Below are 25,271 nucleotides of genomic sequence, written 5' to 3'. Positions count from 1 at the left end.
TAATCTCTTATCAATGGACTTCTAATGCAACATTTACCTTTATTAGAGCAGGCCATCCACTTTATCGGTCCTTTGTCGTAGCTGTGTTGACCTACTGAAAAAGTGAAGATGCGCACCTGTGAGAGAGGGCAGAAAAAACAAGTTACCCAACAAGAATTTTTATATAAACACAAAATATATCAAAAAGAAAAACAACCCCACCTATTTTCCACTATATAAAACAGTTTTTAGAATCGTACCGCTCGCTTTTGGTTGAATTTTTCAAAGATCTCCTCTGCCCTCTCCTCTCCTCCATCAGTGAACAGCATGATGATCTTGTTACAGTTGGCCCTCGACACATTCATCTGGTTGACACAGAAGAAATTTTAACAAAATTCTGCCAAAGAATAAGGCAGCTGCAAAAAAAGAAATGTGACATACGAGCTGTTGAATGGAGGCAACATCAGAAATGACCAGAAGAGGTCGACACTTACTCATTCATCAGAACACAGAAAGGGTTGAGCTGCCAGATTGTCAAACTTTTATTATGGTCATGATTCAATTTACAAATTAAGTGTAAATAATGTCAGACAGTAAATTAGATCTCACTGAGTTTCATCCCGTGTTTACATCCTACCTGCGCGAGCTGCCCAAACGCCAGCTCAAAGCCGCTGGTGTAGTTGGTGATACCCTCAGCTTTGATTCTCTGCACAGCTTCCTTCAGGATCTTCTTGTTCCTCATGTTGGCCTGCACCAGGTTGTTGAAGCATGCTGCAGACTTGGCACTTTTGTTGAACTGAGGGGAAAAGGGAAGGAGGGTTGACGGGAAGTGGAGGGAAGGCACTTGCACATATTTGCTGTTAAATATGTGGCTTTTTTATCCCTTCGTTGCAGAGTCATGCAATGTCCCATACAGGAAGTGACTTTTAAAATGAAATACAGTAATAGACAAATATTTTTAAGTAAGGAGATCTACTTAAATCGCACAAACAAGCTGCCATGTGTGAAATGAAATCGATTCAAATCTGCACAGACCGAAGGGAGCTATAGGAGCAGAAGGAAGGATTGGAAGGAGAGCAGGAAGGGATGTGAAAACAGTGGCATAAGGAGGTAAAAAAAGAACAGAACAGAGAGCTTGATTATGGAAGAATTATGGTGCAAATGCAACTGGTTCAACACATCCACACTGTCCTACATGTGAAGTATCTGCAGGTTAGTGCTGCTGAATAGTTTATATGGAAGAACAGATGGAACCCAGTCAATTCGCGCACAAACCCACCTGCCCATGCACACGTACACACACACGGACACTAAACGCACAAAGGGGTGGCTCACGGCTCATTAACACCCAGCATCTGTTTTGGCCTTGCATGCACCCTTCCCCGAATTATGATTATTCTCTGTCACACACACCATGTCAAAACATGTGCACCACACGGAAAATGCACAGATACTGTTGTGCAGTTAGCTGTTCAGCACATGTCAGTTATTTCCAAATGGTTAAGAAAACCTACACCATGCAGTCTTTAAGCAACATGTGATGACATTTTAAGCTAACAACAGCAGCTCAGAAGGAACAAGATCATATTAATGAGTTACAGCAATTGTTTTTTAAATCAGTGTATAAGGCAGCAGGCCTAAAACAAGGGCCCTACTAATTGAAGACATTACAAAATTGGGATTTTGTCTGAATATTTGCATATGCCTTTTGAACACCTTAGGGCTTAGGGCTTCTTCTAAAGTCTAAAGTCTTCAACAAGCTGGACAGATGTTCAGGGGAAATATGGCTGCAGTGTTTGCTGCTAGTTGAGGACATCAAATTAAAGGTAAAACATTGAAAATATATATGTTAGTACTAAAAATCATACTAAAATAGCTTTTGTAAATGATTCAGCCAGAAACTCATGAAACCACCAAGAAACAGGCATTAGAGTTAAGAGCTCTATAAATACATTACTGTGCATCATTGGAAGCTGTCAGTCACTCAGAAAGCTTCAGTTGCCTCTGGATTCTGAGCTGGAGGCCGTCCATGCACTTATTATACTGGTGCCTAATTTCATTAACTTCCAAGACCATTTCACTGAACTGATTTAAAAGGCCCAAACAAAAAACACAAACCCCATTCCTTATTAAGGGAAGTAAAAGAAAATGTTATTAATGTTTCATCTGTAAAGCAAAGTGATTTATGGTCCCTGCCATCAATAAATACAAAAGGGAGGACAAAGAAGAAGCAATTAGGAGAAAGCAGAATTTAGACTGAGCAAAGCGACATCCAAGTACATGATGCGTCCTGAGCCAAGTTCCATTCACCTGAGAAGTCTGCAGATAAACAAACCAGACTACATCTACTACATCTTCATAGATAAAATAGCAGTTTGGTGCCATGCTACGGCTTCAGTTCTGTAAAAAAAAAGAGACCATTTGACCAGTTTTAGGTAAGTTCAGACCTTGATCTTGGAGTGTGGAGGGTTCATGTTGCTATGAATGTCCATGTTTAAAATGTCTTAATTATCACATCATCTGATCCTGAACCTAACTTGATGAGTATGACAATGACTCCTGTGTCAGGAATTATCAGTTCTGCCAGGTTAAATTAAAAGCTGAATAAAAACAAATGTTTCTTTTTTCATTTTTTAACATATCAAACATTCAAATTTTAAGTGTTCAGAAGAAAGGTTGTGAAACTCTTCCCTAGATCACGAAAAAGGTTAGCGTTTCCTAAATTATACTTACTAAGTGACTGACAGATGAGGAGCTTGGTGGTTGCTTAGCAACAGCTTAAAGAGGGAGCATGTAGAGGCACAAAATGAAGCAAGGGATGCTCTTTGAGTTTCAGGGCTGATCACATCAAGTGTAATTGCCTCCAATATTTCTTGGAGATCACTTACAAACTCTTTCAATTGAGGGAAAACGTCTACCTTTAAAATTGTGTTATTTTTCTCTCTACAAATAACATCGCTAGGAGGCAGAAATGCTTTAACTGAGTGGGTGATGGAGCTTTAAATGATAATGGATGAATATTTCCTGAACTTAACGCCAGGGGAAAAAAAAACTTTGATGATTGAGGTTTCCACAGAATCTCAATTTGGCAAGCAAAACCTTTTCCATTACTTCCCACAGATTGGAAGAGTGACTCATAAATGCAGCACACTTTGATTTGTCAAACTTTTCATGCAGTATTTCAGGGCTTACTCAAACTGTTTTGGATTATATTGCTAACACACACACTTGTGGATTTATATCCAATAAAACACACACAAATATACATAGATACAGACATGCAGCACCACTAAGTAACTAAAAGGATCATGTTTACATCAGACTCAAATCAGGCAACCTAAAGAGTCAAGCTGCAAATGTTACCATGAACATTCATTAGTGTGTGTGTGCCAAGGAAATCAGTAAATACACACAATTAGACAGAATCTTCTGGGCTAATTGGAAAAGCATTATCGGAGTGAAAACTCACAGAAACCACGTTCACAAAGTCATCATCAGAGAGGGTCTCCAGCATCTTGCTGACTGATGTTTTGATGAGTTTGAGGGTGAGACCTGATACGCTTCCACTCCTGCAGTTTGGAAAAAATGTCATTATAAATCATAAACCACAAAACCAGCAAGAAGTCATATTTCTCTAAATGCTTTTTAATAAACATCTCCTCCTTTACAGCAATATAAAGCTTCAAAACTGCTGCCCGAACAGCTCACACAAATTTATTCATTTTTAAGGATTCTTTTGGGCTTTAGGGCTCTCTAAATGATGCATTAATGGCACAATGATGCATTAAAACAGTTGCATTTTAATACAAAATACACAACAGGTTTATTTTCCTGTACCACAAAGTACCAAAAAACATGGGAAATTTGAAAATTAGTCACATATTTTTACATTTGAAGGATTAAAAAAAGAAAAGCACAAGTAAAAGGTGTATTAAAGAAAAGGTAGATATATCATTTTCACTTTTAGCCCTGTAAACAAACTAAATTAAGTGCCTGCTCTATTTGGTAGAGTAATCTCTGAGCCATCTCTACTACTTGTTTTTGGCCTTCCATCACATCATTCCAACACATCATTCATTCATTCATTCATTCATTCATTCATTCATTCATTCATTCATTCATTCATTCATTCATGCAGTAATATTATATTATGCTATGCAATATTATACTATATTTTATTATGTTATATTTTATTATGTTATATCATGTCATTTTACATTGAACTGCATTATATGGGCTGCACCGTCATGTGGCTGCTTGCACAAGGGCAGGAGTCTAACTGGGCCTTTTTGTGTGGAGTTTGCATGTTCTCCCCATGTATATGTACTCTGGCTTCCTCCCACGGTCCAAAGACATGCATATTAGGTTACTCTAAATTCTCCCTAGGAGTGATCATAAGTGTTTGTCTCTCTGTGTTGGCCCTGAAATAGACTGGCGACTTGTCCAGGGTGTACGCTGCCTCTTGCCTAGTAACTGCTGGGATAGGCTTTAGCTTCCCTGTGACTCTGAACTGGAAGAGTTATAGAAAATGGATGGATTGATTATCATTATCATCGTCATCATGAAACATCTAGATAACAAACCATGTAACTATCATGGCTGCTTTTAAACAAAAAATTAAAAGGACGTCATTTATGGTTGTTTGTGACATGAGCTGAGTACCGTCAGTCAAAGTGAAGGCATAAAATCAATCAGAACATTCAGACTTATCAATATTATATATTTTCTATCTTTTGATAAATTATTTCACTATCCAAATAATTTTAATATGTCCATCTGTGTGCTGATTTAAAGTGGTGCATGAAGAATTACAAATGGAAAAATCAAGTTTCTTATGCATGTAGTTTAAGTTTTTTTTCCTCTCTTTTTGGCCCTCTGGTTCTTTGCATGAGGGTCTTAAGAATTGAAGGTAAACCTCAGTATAGAAAAAATAAATTTAAGAAATTCGAAAGTGCAGTTTTTTGTTCAAATCAGCATCATAAACACACATCTATGCCTCTGTTTGGGGGTATGGACATCTTTGTGTGTATTTAAAAATGTTTCCTTTTTCTGTTGACAATGACGATTAGCCTCTTGGTTCTCAATCTCAAGGAAAAAGCAAATAAAAAGCTATCAGAAACAAGATTTCCTAGTCTGTTATTTGGGTAAAGCTTTCCAAAAAATGAATCAGGGTGAACAGTAAACCACGTACCACTTGGTTAATCCTAATATCAAAGTAGAATGTCTGATAATTTTGAGTTCCAGCTTTCTTTTCTAAGCTACATTGAGCTTTTTTGGTCAGCAAACAGGAAGAATGGCCAAGTTTGAAAGTTTGTATTAAAAATAGTCTTTTCAAATGTTAAACTTCATTAAGTCCATTAAAGTCTTTACATCAAAATCCTGAAATTTTGCATTCTTAAAATATACTTGAGGGTTAAATAATCTGATCAGACTCTGAACTTTTCTTACAGCCACAAATTCTTCAGAATCTTCTAGGCCTGGAGTAACTAAGATGCCCCTAGATTCTAGGGGCATCTTAGTTACTCCAGACTTTAACTTGTAATGTGTAAATCACAGCAGGAAACCACTGGACCGTCAGTAATGAGGTGGCCCAGTGAACACTACTTTTTGTTACTCAGGGTCACCGATGAGCTCAGAGCAGCAGCGCCCAGCGGAACGAAGCCAGTCACAGAGTTAGCATCGGGGGCCTCCTGGTGCACTAAAGAAAATAAAACCTGACTGTAAGGATGAATCATAAGGCCGTCACTCACGCATCCACCAGGATCAGCATGTCCTTGGGTGACGCTGCCCCCTGAATGTACCTGGTGAGTAATAACACACATGTTGTTCAACACACACAAATATTCATGTATACAGAAAAGGACACACAAAGACATTTTTGTGATTAAACCATACAGTTAATTTGGCTCATTTCTTTTATGAATAAAGATTTGTGTGTCTTTATTTATTATAAGTGCACTCAGTGGCTGCTAGTGTGTCAGTGTGTGTGTAAAGCTACTGAAATTAAATAATGTAAAGAATATTAGTAGAATCCAGGAAGATTTTTATCAAATGAAGCTTTTCTGTTCTTGCCTTTGATGTGCTGTTGATTAATTATCACATTAATCTGGTGTGTTTCTTTGAGTAGGTCTGACTTCAGCCAGACTTGAATTTGTTTATTCATAATTAGAATATCAGCAGCTGAAGTAAGTGTGAACTGTCTAGCAAACTGCATCTTTGAGTAAACATCAAATACATCACAGGCACAGATGATGAGAATCAAAGCTACACATTCTTTACTGAGCAGCTGTACTCACCACGGCCGTCTGCGCACATCGTATAGATCAATCTTATCAGGGGATTTGCTTGTGTCGATCCAAGGTGATGCTGAAATTTGGCAAAATAAATTTACTTTACTTTAATGAGGGAATTTGGTTTTCCTACATATTTGGTCTCTGTGGCTAATTTAACTCTACAAAGGTGGTAAAAAGGTATGATTTCAAAGCAACTTGAAACATGCTTGAGCAAACCTATTCACACTGTTTTTACTCAGATCCTCATCTGGCACATCACTTCTAGATGCAAAAGCCTAAAACGATTACAGCTACAGGAAATAAAAATGTCCAGATACCAATGAATTGTAACAGCAAAACTTATTTTCTAAGTTCTTTTTTCAGCTAAATGATTAATTTAAGGATTCAAAAAGACTTCTGTCAAGTGTAGATACACACACTGGTCACAACTCATGCATTTAGTCATGTAGACATGGTCAAGACGACCTGTTTAAATTCAAACTGGGCATCAGAATGAGGAAAAAAGGGGATTTAAGTGACATTGAATGTAACATGATTGCTGGTGTGAGTATTTCAGAAACTGCTGAACTCAGATGGTCTGGAAAAGAGAAAATATCCAGTGAGCAGCAGTTGTCTGGACCACAATGTTTTGCTGATGTCAGAGGAGAATGGACAGACGGGTTGGAGATAACAAAGTCTACAGATTCAAATAACCACAGGTTCCAAGCAAGGGATGCAGTATACCATCAGAACACGTCCAACCTTGAAGCAGATGGGCTACAGCAGCAGGAGACCACACCGGGTGCCTCCTGTCAGCTAAGAACAGGAAACTAAAGCTACAATTCACACAGACTCACCAAAACTATAGAAGACTGAAAAACATTGCCTGGTCTGATGAGTCTTCATTTCAGATGCAGCATTTAGATGGTAGGCTCAGAATTGCATTGCAATAACATGAACACATGGATCTATCCTGTCTTGGATCAACACTTCAGGCTGCTTCTGGTATTGTTGAGTATTGTTGCTGACCATGTCCATCCCTTTATGACTACAGTGGAGCATCTACTGATGGCTACTTCCAGCAGGATAATACACCATGTCACAAAGCTCAGATCATCTCCAAAAGTTTTCTTGAACAAGACGACGAGTTCACTGGACTCAAATGGCCTCCACAATCACCAGATCTCAATTTAATAGAGCAGCTTTGGGATGTGGTGGAACAGGAGATTCTCATCATGGAAGCAGCCAACAAACCTACAGCAACTATGTGATACTATCGTGTCAATATGGAGCAAAATCTCTCACAAATGTTTCCAAAACCTGGTTGAATCTATTCCATGAAGAAGTAAAGCAATTCTGAAGGGAAAAGGAGGTTTGAGGTGTACCCAATAAAGTGGCTGGAGAGTGTATCTATGTTTTTCACAGAATGACTCATGAATTCTTTAACATCCCAGGAGCAGGATGGCAAATTTGACCAAGGGAAGAATAACAAACACATTTAATATAAAAAAATCTGTTTTTTGTTTGCATGCCTCAGTCTGTTGCTTACCTGGGTAGTACCGAGCCATCCCAGTAGCAGAGCCGAACACCTGCCAGAGCAGAGAGGGATCTTCTTCTTTGTTTTTACGGAAAACATCCTCTAAGGCTGCTGTCCAATTTAGCTCATTCAAAATGATGGTAGCTGAAACACACACACACACACACACACACACACACACATTAAATTAAATTAAATGAGCAATTTGCATAGAAAAAAAATCCTGTCAGGGTTGTCCAGAAATAATTTCATCTAAGAAAAAGCAAAAAGGGGAAATATGCATGAAACCACAAAGTTCTGGCATCAGCTTTTGAGAGCAAACTTTCTCGTATACATAGAAACTGATGTCCGTTAACGATTATTATGCATTTCAGTTTTTATTCTGATAACACATCACATTCCACAGGGGTAGAAAGTGATCAAAAGAAAGCTTGTTGCTCCACTGATCTAGTTCGAGCCAAAAACTCTTTCAATAAAAAGCCTTGGAAAGCAGCCTGCATGTCAAAGGAGGCTGTGTGACTCATCCGTAGCTCTGGCTGTTAAGAAATGGCTTTATCTATATGTGTGTGTGTTTTTTTTGTTTGAGAAAATGGATTAAAATGAACCATCAAGATGAGATGGTGAGACGAGAGCTCCAGGGTTCTCTGAGGCAAAGTCAGAGATGAAATAGAGATAACAAGAGGCTGCATAGAAAAAAAAAGTAAGACAAGCAGTTTGCTGCGATATAACTCAGGTGTTCAATTATTTTACCAAATGAAAAGAAAAGAAAAGCAGAAGAGAAATGAAAAGAGAGAAAGTCAACAAAGAACTCTAACAGAATTTTCTGGCATTTAACACATTGTTAAAGTAGAATAACTTAAATTATGTCACAAGGTTTACACAAAAAAGGAAAAAAATAAAGTGAATGCAGATTTATAACTAAGTCCCACATCTTTAATTTTCCATTACTATGTGTTGCAAATGACAAAATCAACCTTTCTACATATTTGCAACCCCATATAATCACCCGCATCCCTCTGTGCTTCACAGTTGGGTCATCTTATCTCTTCTGATTCAGGATTTTGCCCCAGCTTTAATCAGGAATCTTCAAATGTTCATTTGCTAAATTTAATCTAGCAGATTTTTGATTCCCCATAAATAGTGCAAGGTGAATAACTGGAATTCATTTCCACATTTTCTAGAAGGTTATCTACCAAGAACGAGCTTGCATTTATGTGTGGTCTGAATGCAGCAACCTGATGAAACAAACGGGTATAACTTAAAGATTATGTTCTGTGGAATGAGCAACACAGCACAACATGTTGGTAGAGCCCCTAAAATCTGCAAAAATTCCCTGCAATGTTCTCCTGTTGGCATTTACTCTTATTTTTAGTTTCTTGGTGGATTTGATGATTGCACTCTCCTACAGTTATAATGAAAAAAAGACTCATATATTGGCCTGTCAGGGCCATGAGTAGGGTGTGGAAGATTCATACACAGCCACAACAGCTTGGCACCTCCTCCCCAGTGTGGTTACTGGTCACTCTACAACATACAGCATGCTTAAGCTGATGGGTTGAGACCTGGACTTCTGGCATGTTATTTCATCCTCTCCACTCCCAAATTCTGCAGGTACTATTTGATAATCCTGGCTCTGTTGGTGAGAGTGTGTCATCCTGGAGGATGAGCAAGGTCCCAGATTTTAGGTATAATGGAATTGCCACTGGCTCCAGAATCTCATTCAAATATGTCTATCAGTTAGGTTCAAGTCATAAATCTGCGACTGGCACACCCCTGGCAGCGCTTAAATCTCAGAACAAGAGTGAATACCAACAGCAGGATATTGAAAGGGATCTTGACACTTTTTGAAGATGTTTAGCTGTGTTTCTCTATTGACAGTGGGAACAAAATATCAAAATGATTGAACAGATTGGCTGAAAGTTTGTTTGAGCTGGAGGGCGCGAAATTCACAACATAATTAACAACAGGTTTTATAATAAGGAAGAAAGCACCAAAAAGAGTAAATAAGAAAGAGGCACTGCTGATGACAGCTGCACTGGACAACCTGCATTATATGATCTATACCCCACAACAGAACAGCACGCCAGGAGGAGCCCATACCTCGGACTAAAAGAGTGAATAATTATGATACTGCCCTTATGTGGCAACAAAATACTCTAACATGTTGATGCAGCTTTTTGGAAGATCCACTGGATAAGTATGTTTAAAGTGTTCAACTAACAAAAATGAGAGTTTACTCCAAAAACCAAACAAATACATAACATTTTGTCTGATTCTCCAATTTCCCCTTCTTTCATTCCGTTCTGCAATGCCCATGCTCCATGTGCCTCCCCATTCCTCTCCTGTCTCACAGTCATACTTCTCTACCATAACTCTGTTTGCATGCATGCAGGATAGAAATGGAGTTCAGGTCAAGCTATAAATGGCTCCCTGTGGATGCTGTGGAGAAAAGTGTGCCCCATTGATAGGTGGTGACAATTTGTACTGCCTGATCTCCCTGCTCCCCGAGGATGGCGCTTAATGGATTAGTCCTGCTGGTTTCTGTGACATTGCTAACAAGAAGCCTCAGGTTAACCAGATCTCATACAAGAAGCAGTATGTTTCCTTTCATAGTAAACAGTAAAATAACAAGGAAAGAGCACTTTAAGTGTTTTTTTTTTAACATAACATGACTTGTGTGTGTGGGAATTTGATAAGAAAGATAATACATAGCGGAAATAGTCTATTTCTCTGTAGAAACAACCAACCCATTAGAATCTCCCACAGGAACTTGGATGTAAACATCCAGCACACACACAGAAACACACAAGAGCAGGTCAAGCACCAGTAATAAACTCCTAACTACAATACTGAGGCAAAGCAAGGACCAGCCTTCTAATCTGAGACTAACAAAATAGATGAGTTTTTATTGTAAACAGATCCATCTGTGAGGTGATGCATCTGTTGCTCGCTCGAGGTTACCATGATGAGAGGAAGAAACGAGGTGTCACGGCAGCCACGCAGGAACTGGGCAGCTCAATTTGACAGCTGTAGCCTCGTTTCCTCAGGGACCGAGGGAGTAATGCATGCATGTTTAAGTGTTTGCATACTTACAGTGACAGGCATGGATCAGCATCTCCAAAAAAACTCTGGCTTATAGACCTTTTTTTTTTTCTTCTGGGAGTTGAGAGAAATAAATATCCACTTTATTTTTAGATGTTTTACAAATGAGATATCAGATGCAAGATTCTCCTTTTAATTTAGAAAACAGACTAAATACACACAAAAAAGGATGAAATAAGGAGGCAAATGGAGAAATGATTTTCTTTGTACAGGTCCTTTAAAGGTACAGTGTGTAGTTTATTTGGCTTTTTGTTAGCAAAAATCAAGTATCGCTTTCATAAAAACACATTTTACAAATGTCTAATCACAACTGCATCCAAATTAAAGCATTCTAGTAGCTCAGAATAAGTTGTTTATAAGTACAGCATTTACCAGATGGAAGCAATTGATGAAGGAGAGGGACTTTAATACTGACGTGGAGGTTCCAGGCTTTCTGCTGGATAGGTCATTTATTGTGATGTTATGTTAGAAACAGGGCGGGGTAGTCCAGCAACCACTTTATCCTCCCGTTTAAGTCGGATCATTTACTGTTACTTGCTATATAAAATGGCAGAAATGGCTAATTTGTTAGTTAGCCTACAGCAGAAAAGCTCCATTGCAACAGTTTTTTTGAAGTTGTTGTTACTCTTCACAGAAGTCATGCCAGCAGGCAACGTGCGCCTCTTTCGGACGTGTTTTACAAGAACTTTCCTTGGTGTTTTATAATTTATTTCAGCTGATTTGTCAATGGGGGTTGGGTTAATTCTCCTCCTTCTAGTCAGACAGAATTGACCAAAGTAATACTAGTTTCTCGTTGTGATTTATTCACTAGAACCACAAATATTCTATCGCAAAAATATCTGACGGGACACTCGAACTTGTGCGAGATGTTGATATTTTCACATTTATGACTCCACAGCTTCCGTAGTTGTAATAATGCGTTTAAACCGTTAAGTTCCAGAAAGCACCACTCAGTTGCTTGCAATATATTAGCGCACCACTAGATAAGAGTAATTCTTACACACTGGGGCTTTAAGTTTTCTGGCTCTGAGCAGGAAGAGACATTAAAGACAAATGCATAGGGCTGGGTCAAAAAATTCGATTTAGTGATTTTAATCGATTCAAAAGAAAAAAATACAATCGATTCATAAAACTTGGAGTGTGATTTTTTGTGTAATTTCCTGGAATGTGAACCTACTCTGGCACGATTTACAGAGACTCAGCGAGATCTTCATATATACACACAACTGGTTTCCTGTGTTGCCTCCTTCCAAAATCGGCTTTTCCTGCTGAGAAGATGTCAAGTTTAGATGTTTTCCTTCACCAGTGTTGAAAAGTCTAGAAAGTCTTTTGCAGCGTATTACCACTCAGATTAGCAGCTAATGCTAAGGGACGCCACACGTTCCATAACAGAAAGTGATGCCACCACGCAGATATGTACTTTAAAATAATTCCGACACCCTCATAAAAATAAATTTCCTCTAGAACAGTTTTACATTTCGTCCTTTTATCAAATAGTAAACAGTCTGATGCGATTTATCTGATTTACACAACGGCATGTCATAGCTGCGCCTACTTTCTGTGTCCACAGCAGTGAACACACACACACAAACACATGCATGCACACAGAGTGCACGTGCTGGAAAACACATCAACCAGCTGAAAATCAGACAGAAATATGGGTGTTTTCTAGATTCTTTCAGACAGCTGAAGATGGGAGCATCTTGCTCCAGTGAGGAGATGGAGGATTTCTCCTGCTCTGGGGCTAAGCCGATAGCGTCACGGTCGTTATGGCAACGTACACAGCTAAACAAGCTGAACCTACGTCACTTTTAGAATTTCTGAGTCGTATTTTAAATGGATTTAAATAAATTTAAAACGGGTTTAAATGGATCCAATAGTCTTTGTAGGTTTTATTAACATCACTTTAAGAATATGTAGAGTGATTGAATAATTGGTTTCATCAGGACATTTATACTTTTATAAACATATAAATGACATTTACAAAAAAAAAGTTAGCTGAGAACATCTTTAATATTTAAGAAAAATAGGTGGTGTTACATAATTAGCTGTGAATCGAATCGAATCAGGAAATTTGTGACGATACCAGCCCTACAAGTGCACAAGTTGGGAAATTTCTAACCTGTATTCGTCTTGTGCAAATCTAAAATTGACACCTTACAAATATGGAAAAAAAAACACAAAACAAAACAAAAACTTAACGTGATAAAAGAAATCTATAAAATCAAAGTGTTTTAGAGTTTTTTTTGTTTTTTTCTACCTTATTTGATAGCTCTACTAATACATTCAGGTAATCAGTTGACACATTACTGAGCAGCTTCCAGCCTTTTGTGAATTTGTCTGTTTAGCAAAATTTATTAAAGCTGCATTTTGGAATGAATACAGATTTAAAGATCTGTTTTGACATAAAGATAATCACATCAAAATTAATGAAACAATTCATAAACTCAAAGTTAAACCACTGACAGGTTATTCCCTCATTATTTTTTCATTATTTATCCCAATTAAAAAAACACAGGAAGTGATCACATTTGCAGCAGCTGTTGATGAGAATCCACAACAAGCAGTTAATTGATCTCGTCAATCGTCTTCAATCAACAGCCAGACTTTATTTTAATCAGAAGCTGGGTTTTGATAAACCCTTCACTCCTTGTATCTTCTGCTATGTAGTATACTCAAATATGTATCAAAACACCTTCACAAAATCCAGCTGAGCCAACAAAGAACACACCAATAGAGCAAATACAAATAATTCAAGCTCAAGAATAGAAAGGCCATAATAGACGTTGTCCAAAACTTCTGAAAAAGCCAGAACAGGTCTGGATGAGCTCATGATTCAATCATACAGCAATCATACAGGCAGTCTAATGATATAATACTGGATCACTGGCATTTATAAATGATGTGACAGAAGTCAGACACACCAGGATGAATTCTGGAGTGCACAAGAAGATCATGTCCGTGTTAATCAACTGATCGAGCTGCGATTTATGTAGAGTTTTCTTTGATAATGAATTCAGAGAAGAACCTTAGCAGCTCATAAATCACCTTATAAATCAAACTATTATTTAAAAAAATCACACAGTTAACAAAGGAAGACGTGAGATGAAAAGATTAATGATCTGTAGGTCAAACATCCAGAAAGAAAATATTTCCCATGAGGTTTGTAGAGGCATTCAAAAACACATCAAACAGGATGTTGGTGGTGACTGATGAGGATGTTGGCTATGGGATGTGATGAGGGAAAGGAAGGAAAGCTGTGGGGAGCCGTGCCATGCTATGCTAGCAAAGCCCTGTCTTGTTCTATGTCATCAGATAGCTGGTGGTTGACATTGCCTGTGTATTGGAAAGTAATTACACAGCGGGGGATGAAGTGGTAAGAACCTGTAATCATCATATCAGAAAGGGCCCTGCACTAAATGATATTTTACCGCTCATGAATAGATGATAACAAGCAGCAGCTCTGGTGATGAGAATTAAACCAAAAGCTAAGAACTGCAGCTACTTCAGGCTGGTTCTAATAAATGATCTTCATGTTAAAAAAAGCCCCTTGTTTATTTTAGAATAAACATGTTTATGGTCTAATACGAAAATAAAGGCTGAAATTGTACATACCACCTACCATTTTAATGGTATTAATGCATCACAATCTCATATTTAACAGCAATGTGGCTACATTTATCTTCATTTCTGTCATTTTGAAGGTATTCACCAAGATGAGACTTTACAGGGGTTTGCCATGATAATATTTCCTTCCTGTTTTTCATCTATTAACGTTTTCATCCAAGGCCATGAAATCCCAGTTTTTCTGTACCCTGATTTGTCTGAATGGCACAATCAGTGTGAGGCTACAGTGATAAATGACACATTGCTCTTCAATGGAGTCGTGTATGTATGGCACTTACTGCCAGTTACATATAGTTACATAAGTGGTAGGTTGTGGATGAAATATTCAGAGAGATGTAGGCAACAAGTGCAAGAAGGTGTGTCAAAAGACTTTTAAGGGAATTGGAGTAAGTTGGCTCTTAGCTGAGCTGTGACTGCAGGAAACATCATTTTATTTGCTTCTAATTTTGAATCATTTCATCCAGGTAAGGATAATCCTACAAGCCTGATTTAAGGCAGCTGGAATTCATTTTCTCTCTTGAAAACATTTCACGCCTCATCCAACAGGCTGCTTCTGTTATAAAATGATTGGTGAGGCGTTCCAGGCTTATTAGCTGCTGTTTTAGAAATATTTTAATCTTTTTTTTTTGTGACAATTTGAATTTCAGTGGAAAACTAAGGAATTTTTTTATTGTATGAATGTATATTTTTTTTTAATGAATGAATGAAAAAAATAAATAAAAAAAAAAAACTAAACTAAACTAATTACTTGATTAGCTGCATAATGTTAGTCCAGCTGTTTTTTATGTTATTTTCTCAGATGATAATATTATCTGAAATTGATATTAAATACTTTTCACTGATAAGTAAAACTGGTGAATAAAATAATCCCCCTTTTTAAGGAGGGGGACTGGAGGGTGTGCTCCAACTACAGGGGATCACACTTCTCAGTCTGGAGAGGAGGGTCCATCGGATAGTCGACCCTCAGATGGCGGAGGAGCAGGTGGTCTTTGTTGTGGAAGAGTGGATTAGCTCCTCACCCCCTGCAGGGTCTTAGACGGGGCATGCAGGTTTGCTGAACCAGTCTACATGTGTTGTGTAAACTTGGAGAAGGTGTTTGACCGTGGGCAGTCCAGTGGAAGGGTGCACCAGTAGTATGGAGAACCGGATTCGCTTGTATGAGCTGTCCAGTCCCTGTAAGACTGATGCCAGAATTTGGTCGATTTACTGGTTGATCTATGTTCCTACCCTCACCTATGCTCACCAGCTGTGGGTAGTGACTGAAATAACGAGATTGAAAATACAAGGGGCTGGAATGAGTTTCCTCTGCAGTTTGGCTGGGCTCAGACAGGGTGAGAAGATCAGGTGGGAGGGGCTCAGAGTAGAGCTGCTGCTCCCCCAGATGAGGTGGCTTGGGCATCTGGTTAGGACACCTCCTGGAAGCCTCCCTGGTGAGGTCTTCAGGGCACGTCCGACCGGAAGAACACGCTGGAGGGACTATGTCTCCTGGCTGGCCCAAGATGCCTTAGGATTCCCCGGACAAGCTGGAAGAAGTGGCCAGGTAAAGGGAAGCCTGGACTTATCATAAGCCATGGTTAGAAACGAATAAAGTAGAAGCAGGAAATCCAGAAATTATTTCACTGTTTGCCCACACAGTCTTAAGAATGGTTTAAAACCCAATTTTAATTGAGAATATAGTATAACAGTGAGGAGAAATTATTATTCCCAATTACAAAGTGTCCCAAGTTTTTTGTATTTAGTCATGATATACAAATCATGAGCACAGTAGACAAAACAATTCTAATATTAACAAACAGATTAGGCATCTAAATAATTAAAGATGAAGAGGAAGCAAAGATTAAAAAAATGAAGATGACAGTGCAGAACATTTCAGTTTCAGTGAGGAAATTGTGCAAAACGATTGTGATGAGTGAGATGACTTGGTGATGCCACTGTACTAAATGTTGAATGCCAGGATAATCAGGATGTGTGAAAACCACACAAGGACACAAAGACGTGTAACACTCATAGCTGCTGTGACCTGGAGAAATGTATGAAAAGCAATGGACACCAGTATGCAGTATGCCTTATTTATCTGTGTAGCAGGTTATGAAGGGCTAAAAAAAAAAGCTTTCAGATACATTCCACTTCACTCAAAACAAGCAGACGCATACTGATGAGTGTCTCCTTGTGTTCTTTAATGTGTTATGGAAGGTGAAATGGGATTAATAGGAAGAAACTGTCTGGGAATCTGCTCGCATCCAAATGTGAACTCCATTCAGCTGATTAGAACACCATGGGAAGGCATCCAAGTTGTCTCAAGGACACAAGCCGCAGATGTACAGACACCGAGATGAGAATGAGGAAGGAAGGAGGAAAGGACAGAGATGGAGATGAGTACACCTCAAAGTTTGGCTTCCGGCGTTATAAATGAGATAGAACGTGTATAAAAAAAAGACACAAGAGTGCAAAAAGAAAAGAAAATCTGTTTATATGCTGTGAGCTTTGCCAAAGGGACTGTGACTATACCACACACACACACACACAGTGTCACAGTATCTCAGCACGTCACCGTGTGTGCGTGTCCCGGGCTGACAGGTGCCACACAGCGTTGATGCAAACGGGCATCAGATGAGCCTCGGATCTCCTGCCAAGGCCACAACGCTCTCCCCTCATCTCCTCTCATTGCATCCATGCCGGTTTGCCTAATGACCAAGAAGACATGCATACCCAGCCAAGAGATCTATACAAAGTGCAGTAGGTGCATGTGATCTGACACACACATACACACACAATGGCTCTCACACTACAAGTGTTTCCAGCTCTCTTTTTCCTTTGAACACATTCATGCACACAGACATACTGATTTGTCACTAGCATGCGTGGACGCACACACAAACACGATAATGAATCTTGGTCTGACCACCCACACTGGATCAGCAGGGAGAATAAATTCCAATCATGCGGGGGAGATAGACAGCAGCACAATTGTCTCCACGAGCACACCAATATAGTGGAGACAGATGAGAGGATGGATGGCTCGGAAGAGGGGTAGATGACACAGGAACTGCGGGGAACAGTAGCAGAAAGTGAGGGTGAATGAAAAAGAGCAAACATGATAACATGATAAAAGGAAAAGGGTTTTAAAAAGAAAAGGGAAAGACATGAAGTGCTGCAGGGATTGTAAAAGTTTGTTGCAATTAAAAAGATGGATGATGCATCTTTACATCAGCATCACTAAAAGCCACAAGGATGTTGGCTTTGTCTTCAAAGTCCCCCTAATCGAGTTACAACTCCCTCTTCTGTACAGCAAGATGGAACATCAGGGCGTGTCTGTGTGTGCGTGTCTCCTCACATAAAGACACTAGGATATTGCCATGGCAACCCCAACAGTGCTGGCCAGCTGGAGAGGCAGCAGCGTGGCAGCCTGTCCTTTCAGAGAAGGAGTACGAGCATGAACACCTGCACAGTTTCGCGACCATGCTAACTTGGATTTCCACCCAGACGCCTCCTGAATCCGAGCCAGAGGAAAAGCAGTCGCTAACGACTGCAGCCAGGAGGCCATCCTAAGCAGAAAGACTGAAAGCAAGAGGAAATGGAAAGGTTTTTTGTTGTTTAGGCTCAGTTTTTAGCCCCACAAGACAGTACAACACTATGAAAACCAGAAAGAGGGCAAAACTTTCTCACTGGGAAGGCTGGAAAAGAAGAAATCAGCTAACCTTGCTTTGTGATGTAATTATTTATACACATTTTTATGAAATCCTCAAAAGAGATACACAGTGTTGCTGTCAGATTAGTTGTATAGTGAGTTGTAGGATGTAGAGCTTGAAGTTCTAGATATTTCTGGTCATCAATTTTGGGCTAAACATTCACATTTTTTAACTACAGCTTGTTTTTAGGAGATATAACCAGCAGCTTGCTGAGGTTTACAAAACTAAATCAACACAAAAATTACAATAACCACAAAAAATACATTTTCTAAACAAAAGTTCCAAATGTACATGAAGTAAAATGAGTACTACCACATGTAGGCAGTAACGCTATAATCTCTTCTATCACTCTATTGGATGGGAACTTTGTTTCACATTATTATAGGAGTGAGAAAAAGAATCAGAGAGAGAGAAAACTTTAAGCACACAAGGAAATCCTGAACACAGAAAACTGAGATCAGGATATTTGCACATGCACAGTGCATCAGAATATTTTTACAGGTAAGCAATACAATGTAATCTCAATTAAATATCATAATTTACTGCCATATAGGCTGCTAAATTAGCTAAAGTTAGCTAAAAATTAACACAATACATGATTAAAAAATTACCCCAAATGAACACAAGATAACAAACTGAGCAACTTTGGGTTAGATGGCAGATTATATTGAGGTGGCTGAGCCCAGTGAGGGTCATCTGGCATTTCAAAGTTGATTTGTGGAGATTTGCTCCACTTTTCAATTAGCTGAAATAAGCCTGTATTATCACTTTTCATAAAACACAAATCTGTTTAATCATTATTATTCATTTCCCCATATGTGGGTTAACAGAAAGATGAATCTGTCCATTCAGAATTTGTGTAGTCAATCCTCTACTAGACCAGATTGATCTTGATTTTCGTTCTTTACCACCAACACAAGAGTATTTTTCTAAAAACATGGGTTCCTGGATGTTCCTCTTAGACTTTTTATGTAAGCCCTGTTGATGAAGGAAATTTCTTTTCCTTAAATCTCTTTCTTTTTTTTTGTCTTAGCTGATACTTAAAGCAGAGGAGAATAGATGAAAGCCATAACGTCCTCAGGGTTTCATTAGCTTTAAAGAAATAAAATGGAGTAACTTAGGTGGGTGCATTTATTTACAAACCATGAGTGGGAACAACTTGAAATGTTGGAGCTGGATCTCAAAAAGCTATTTTATGTGCATGGCTTTTAACTTACTATTATTCAAATCAGAAATAGACTGATGTATTCTGTCACACTTTAGAGACGGATAAAGTCATCTCAGATTTTATCAATGTGAAACACTTATGAAAATAAAAACAAATCCTGAGAAGTCTTAAAGCGGCAACACAGACAAGCCATGTATGTTGTCCTTCGCTGAAGTATTTCCTTTGTCTCTAAACTATCAGTAATGAAAACATAAGAAAATAAAAATCCTTTATTCATGCTGTAACTTTTGGACACAGCAAAGAAAAAAAGGAGTAAGAAAGAAAGACACAAGGGTAAAGACAGACTGATGATTCACAATAAGAACTACCCCCTCCTGCATCACCCCAACTCACCCCCAGCCCTTTCATCATTATAACTGCTGCTTGTAAAAATAACTGAGTGCATTTGGCAATGACAAAATGTCTGCACAGTCAGAGGCCTCAGAGGCCCGTCACTGCACATTTATAGTCCAGCTTATGTGGAGTGACTCGCTGTATAAGGACATTAAAGTCATGTGACTGAGTCCACTGCATTTAGCAGACCCACTGTAAAGAGCAAGATCACTGAAATGCAACCAAACAAGGTCTTACTTGTTACTTATTCTGTGCACTTGATTATAAGGAAACTATTCAACTGCTCTAATGAACGCTATATTTGCATGCAGTCAAATGAAGCATGCTACATGAAATTATTCCATGTTAGCAATAAAGCTCCATGTTAAGCAGTGTGAGCAACCGATGATGAAGTGCTACTATAAAAGGCGTCTCCGGCTGTGCAGATATTGCATTTCTTTGATATTAATATAGATCCACTAGTCACATCACAGGCTTCCCTTCATGTTGTCTTCATTTTCTGAGGCTGTGCCTGTGTCCTTTTGCTGCTAAATCAATACAAAGTGTGTTTGTATATGTGATTAAGACTATCCCCAAGGAAGGACATGGTTTGGATCGTGTGTGTGTCTGTGTATCTCAGACATGCCTACACCCATCTTATGTTTTCAGTGTCCTTGCATTGTACGCACGAGTGTCCTAAAATAAGAGACCAGCAACTCCAAGGACATGTCAGTGTGTGCTGTAGTTACAGTCACACATTTGTACAGTGGTCTGTTTTCCCTAGGAGAGGTTCTTCCCATTTTACTTAAGACAATTTCCAGATCACTTGCAAAAGAGAGCAAAATCAGTTCAAGAACTTTAGCAAACAATACATGGAGCAAGTTTAGCAGGCTTTCACACACTAATGATGAAGATTAAGTCAGGCGCAGTTTGAGTTGGGTTGCAAACATGTAATTAACGTTTAAATTACTCTTTAATTTAGCTTGATGTGTCTAAAACCTTATTATACACAGAACATGCAGTCATGTTCACATGAAACATGAAAATTTTGACGTCATGATTGTTCAGATGGAAAAGTAAAGATTCTTTAACTTTTGAATGTCTGTACAAAACAGAATAAATAAGCCACAAACAAACGTCCAAAAGATCAGCTTGAACCTTAAAAAATTTAATTAGAATTGAGCAAATGTTTATGAAATTAGATTAGGAAAGCATACTTTTGAGTGGGATAAACAAAAGATTGACTAATTAGCTTCATCTAAGAACTAAAATGCCACAAAAAGACCCATCTCTGCTGGTTGACCTGACATTCTGTGAAACTGCTAAGAAAGGTTGGTGGAGTCAGCGATGGATGAGAGGGAAAGGAGCAGCTGGCGACCGGGGTAAAGAGGGGGCTTGAGTGTGCTGACCACTGAGCAGTTGGCCTTTGAGCTATATATAGAACAGAATGGCCTGAGCTTCGTGTAGAAGCATCAACTCTGCAGACGCTGCTGGGAGGCTGGGCTTCACATCATGGAAGTGAACTGTAGATAGCAGACATACCGATGACAGGGGCAGAGACAGAAAGCTGGGCGGGGAGGGGCTGGTGGTTGCTATTTACAGTTAAGCCCCAAATTATTCATACTCATGCCAAATTTTGATTGACAGTTAACTCTTACTTAACCATGGGGATTTATCTGATTGTGTCAAATATAAATATTCTTTAATTTATTTCCACATATAAAAGCCAATTCATTTTCTCAGAGATCAATGCTAAAGTATTTATTCAGCAAACAGTTTTAATAATTACTAATGTGCTTTCTGTAAGTCTCCCCAGGGATCCTGCACCACTTGTTTTAAACGGCACTTTCCAGGTTTTTCAGACTCTTACCAATATTTAAATCTTAAATTATCTCTACAGCTCTGGGATGAGATTCAGGACTTAAATTGAATCCCAATACTGCACCCTGGTAACTGTCCTTAACTTTGACTGGTCACCATCTTCTTGCTGCTCAAGGCCAAGCTTTCCTGCAGACTCTGTCCTCCAGAATCTTAATCAATTAATTTTTTCTCACAAGGCTGTTAAGCCAGCCAGCTCATGCAGACCCTTACTGCTGTAATAGAAAGCAACGGTTTCTTTCAGATTCTTCATGTTACAGCTTTGTAAGCTCTGACTGACTGGTACGGGGTTTCAGGCATTGAAAGTTATCAAACTTGACCTTGTATGTCTCAGTGATTTTTGTGTGACTGTCTTGGTGAATGGAGTCACCTCGCTCAACACCTATGGACACCAGGTTTGCACAGTTTCGTTTGCTCTGGTGTACTGCAATTGTTTAGATTGACCAGAATGGCTTTGTAGGAGTATACTTGTATGTATACATGTATAAATGAATGACTGAATGAGTCCAAATTACCTTGTATGTGCAGACAGCGACAGCATCAATAGCGGGTCTGACAGCATCCTATTTGGAGATACCAAAGCTATTCGTTATATCATTGCATTAATGTAAACTATTCTTTAGCTTACAGAAACAGCTTTTTGCTAACAATCCACACTATAAAATCTTGTTAAAATAAGTCAACATCATCAAAAGAAATAGCTTTAACCTTTTGCAAAGACTGTCAATGTTCTGTTTAGTCAGATATTTGACATAATGCTTGTTATCTCTCAACTTTAGGCTGCAGGGCACCACTGCACGTGATCTTTTTATGTTACTGGCTGGATGGTCTCAATTTTCTGGTCACAATGTTGCCCTAATAAGAGCAAATAACACCACCCTTCCGATAGAACCAGTTGATGCTTTTCTTGTTTTGAAGAAAAAAAAAACAAAAAAACAAAAAAACAAAACAAAAAACAAAAAAACAAGCAGTCTGATATTATTATTTATCTTATTTGCACAACAGCAGGTTGTGTAAATTTCTCATCTGTTCGGTGTGGGTACCAGATGTGCTCAGGTGACAGATCTACTTGGGGCCCGGCGCCTACCAATGATGTCACACTTAGGCAATGCCACTCGGACAAACCCCTTTTCATTAGAATCAGATCTCCCTGAGGGTCTCTATTTATCAATAGATTTTGAACACATAATGGAAATATAAGCCTCTTTTTCTCATGTGAGTAAATGAATTTGAGTATAAAGATAATTTTATTTATGGTGTACAGTCTGGGATTATTTATTGGACCCAATATCACTTCCAATATTTATATTTAAAAAGGCATCTTCCTATTGATACACATATTAATCAAAAGGCAGTGAGCTCCCACCCTAAAGTCAAAACACTTGTCATTAAACTCCACAATATATGTCAAAGCACAGAGGATCGCAGTGTTTGCTCCTCTGAACAGGCAGAGTCTGACTTTCATATTTTGCAAATTAACATTAATGTTAAGTTACAACTGTTACTTACTTTTGATTGTGTTATTTTTTATGCCTTCTGAATGATAACCTTTCTGCTCTCTGAAGTATTAGAGGTGATGGTCAGGCTGTGGTTAGTCCCTCTCGATAGGTAATGATGGATTTCTTTGTCAAAGTCGTCCATGTTTCTTACATAGAAGAACTAAAAATCCCACAAAAACTACTTCTGTATTTTGAACAACCACAATTTTCTACGTAACTGTGCCAATGTTCAACCAATCATCAAGTAAAAAATTTAAAATTTTCTTCTGTTTTGCTCTGACATAAACAGAAATGCAACCACAGCAATGGCGAACAGTCTACTTCCAGATTCATCTGTAGGATGATCCTAAGAAAAGTTAGAGTCTAGAGGCAGTCTGCAGAAATGCTGCCATCAAAAAATGTCCAAAATATGGAATCTGTGTCCAAGGAATGGTTACGTTAATAGGTTTTTTAGTTTTTTAATGCAAAAACAAAAGATACAGTAGATTAAGAACTAGCAGCATTATCATCTCTGACAGTGTCTAGCCATCATTAGTCACTTCTTTTCACCATTTACAGTCAGAAGAAACCAAATATCTCACTATAAATCAAAACTTGGCATTTCTCTCAAATAGTTTGGTTTTACTGTAGAAAAATTAAACCACAATATGAGGCATTTTATGATTGTGGTTTTCTACAATGCATGTGTGTGTGTTTTAACTTACAGCCTTCATATAAATCAATAGGAATATGGACAGCGGTGGTGTTGTAGGAGACGAGTCGCTTGAAGTCCGGGTCTATCTCGAAATCATCTGGAATGTATTTGGTTCTTTCCTCTGGTTTTTTTTCTGAGGCTTCTTCTTTTTCCTCTGCCTCTGTCTGATTTATCTAAACAAAAGAAAAATTACAAAAAAAGAGCCTGAAGGTTTTAAATCATCCAACATCATTCTGGTTTTATAGGCCTATACATAAATAAATGATTTAAACCCTCTAGTTGTAAGTGCACTATTATTTTGACTGACATTGTCAGTGGTGAGGATTCAGTCAAATGTCATCATTTACAGATAAAAACTGAATAAAAAATGTAGCATAAATTTTAGATAACAAAAGTGCAGGTATTGAAATATGGTAAAAGATGGGGCTGTCAGTCAAATTCAGAATGATATTAGTTTGCAGTGGGTTTGTTCTATTGGGACAGTGAACATAAATTAGATGGTGATTCCTGTTTATTTGAGCAGACTGGTGACATCTGTGACTTATGCCTTTGCCTTAAATAAGTACTGGTGATAAAAAACAAAGCCATAATATCAGTCATATCACACTATAAAGATAGCAGCTCTTTCATTAACTTCTGCTGGGTACAGTGATTTCTTCTACTGAATTTAAACAGAATCAAAGATAAAGCATGAGGGAACAGGTGGACAATTTTTACAGACCATCAATAAAATATATCATAAGGTTGGTTGCCATGGTAATAATCTCTGTGCTGCTATTTTATAGAAGGATTAAATTGATAAAGTTGTACTTACTCCATCTTTGGCATTGTAGTAAACAATTTTACTGGCCTGCAGAGAGATCAAAACAGAGGTACACACAGCAAAATGAATGGTGAGTGACACAATAAAAGACTGCCATATATTTAATTAATTAGTTTAGCAAATACATTTAATGAACACAAGGAAGAAAACAGTATTTGTGGTTGAGAAGCTCAAATTTGAACAAATGTTTTTTGACTGACACCACCAGTGAATTTTGTACATCATTACAGATCACACCCAGCATCCTTAACCTGGGTTTTCAGAAGCTAATTTATTCCTTACCTCTCCTGGTCAACATGATGAATAAAAAAAAATCAAACCAAAATCCTTATTCACTCATACAAGTGTCTTTGTCTGCCTGAACAATCTCTTACTGATGATGGGCATATTTTAAATACAGTTGTAAAGAAATTTATTTCCAAATTGGAACAGAACTTTGGCTGTATAGTAATATGCATTTTCCTGGCTACATTTTTTACCAAACTATTTTATGGGCTGTGAAATGGTCATTTTGTTGGTGCCATAGAGGAGAAAGCATGAATTTGATGACTAAAATGTACATGTGGGCAGTAGAGAAAAATTAAAAGTATGTACATTTAAAAAAGACTATTTTCTAATATCCTATGGCAAA

The 25,271-nt window shown here is 38.3% G+C and overlaps 1 protein-coding gene across 4 annotated transcripts in view; it reads right to left on the bottom strand.

Moving 5' to 3' along the window:
• The window catches only part of cacna2d1a (calcium channel, voltage-dependent, alpha 2/delta subunit 1a), a 128,165-nt gene that overhangs the window by 40,492 nt on the left and 62,402 nt on the right, over positions 1–25,271 (bottom strand). For all 4 annotated transcript variants that reach the window (XM_041977340.1, XM_041977337.1, XM_041977338.1 and 1 more), the window contains exons 5-13: positions 24,632–24,667; positions 23,828–23,990; positions 7,801–7,932; positions 6,276–6,345; positions 5,730–5,780; positions 3,449–3,548; positions 617–775; positions 240–344; positions 38–116 (exon numbers count right to left, since the gene is read on the bottom strand). In XM_041977340.1, the coding sequence (XP_041833274.1) occupies positions 38–116; positions 240–344; positions 617–775; positions 3,449–3,548; positions 5,730–5,780; positions 6,276–6,345; positions 7,801–7,932; positions 23,828–23,990; positions 24,632–24,667 (895 nt within the window). The remainder of the gene's footprint in view (positions 1–37; positions 117–239; positions 345–616; positions 776–3,448; positions 3,549–5,729; positions 5,781–6,275; positions 6,346–7,800; positions 7,933–23,827; positions 23,991–24,631; positions 24,668–25,271) is intronic.

This window comes from Melanotaenia boesemani, chromosome 23 (assembly GCF_017639745.1).
Source record: "Melanotaenia boesemani isolate fMelBoe1 chromosome 23, fMelBoe1.pri, whole genome shotgun sequence".
In the NCBI taxonomy this organism is placed as follows: domain Eukaryota; kingdom Metazoa; phylum Chordata; class Actinopteri; order Atheriniformes; family Melanotaeniidae; genus Melanotaenia; species Melanotaenia boesemani.
The sequence above is the reverse complement of the archived record's forward strand: the minus strand, read 5'-3'. Positions and strand labels throughout refer to the sequence as shown.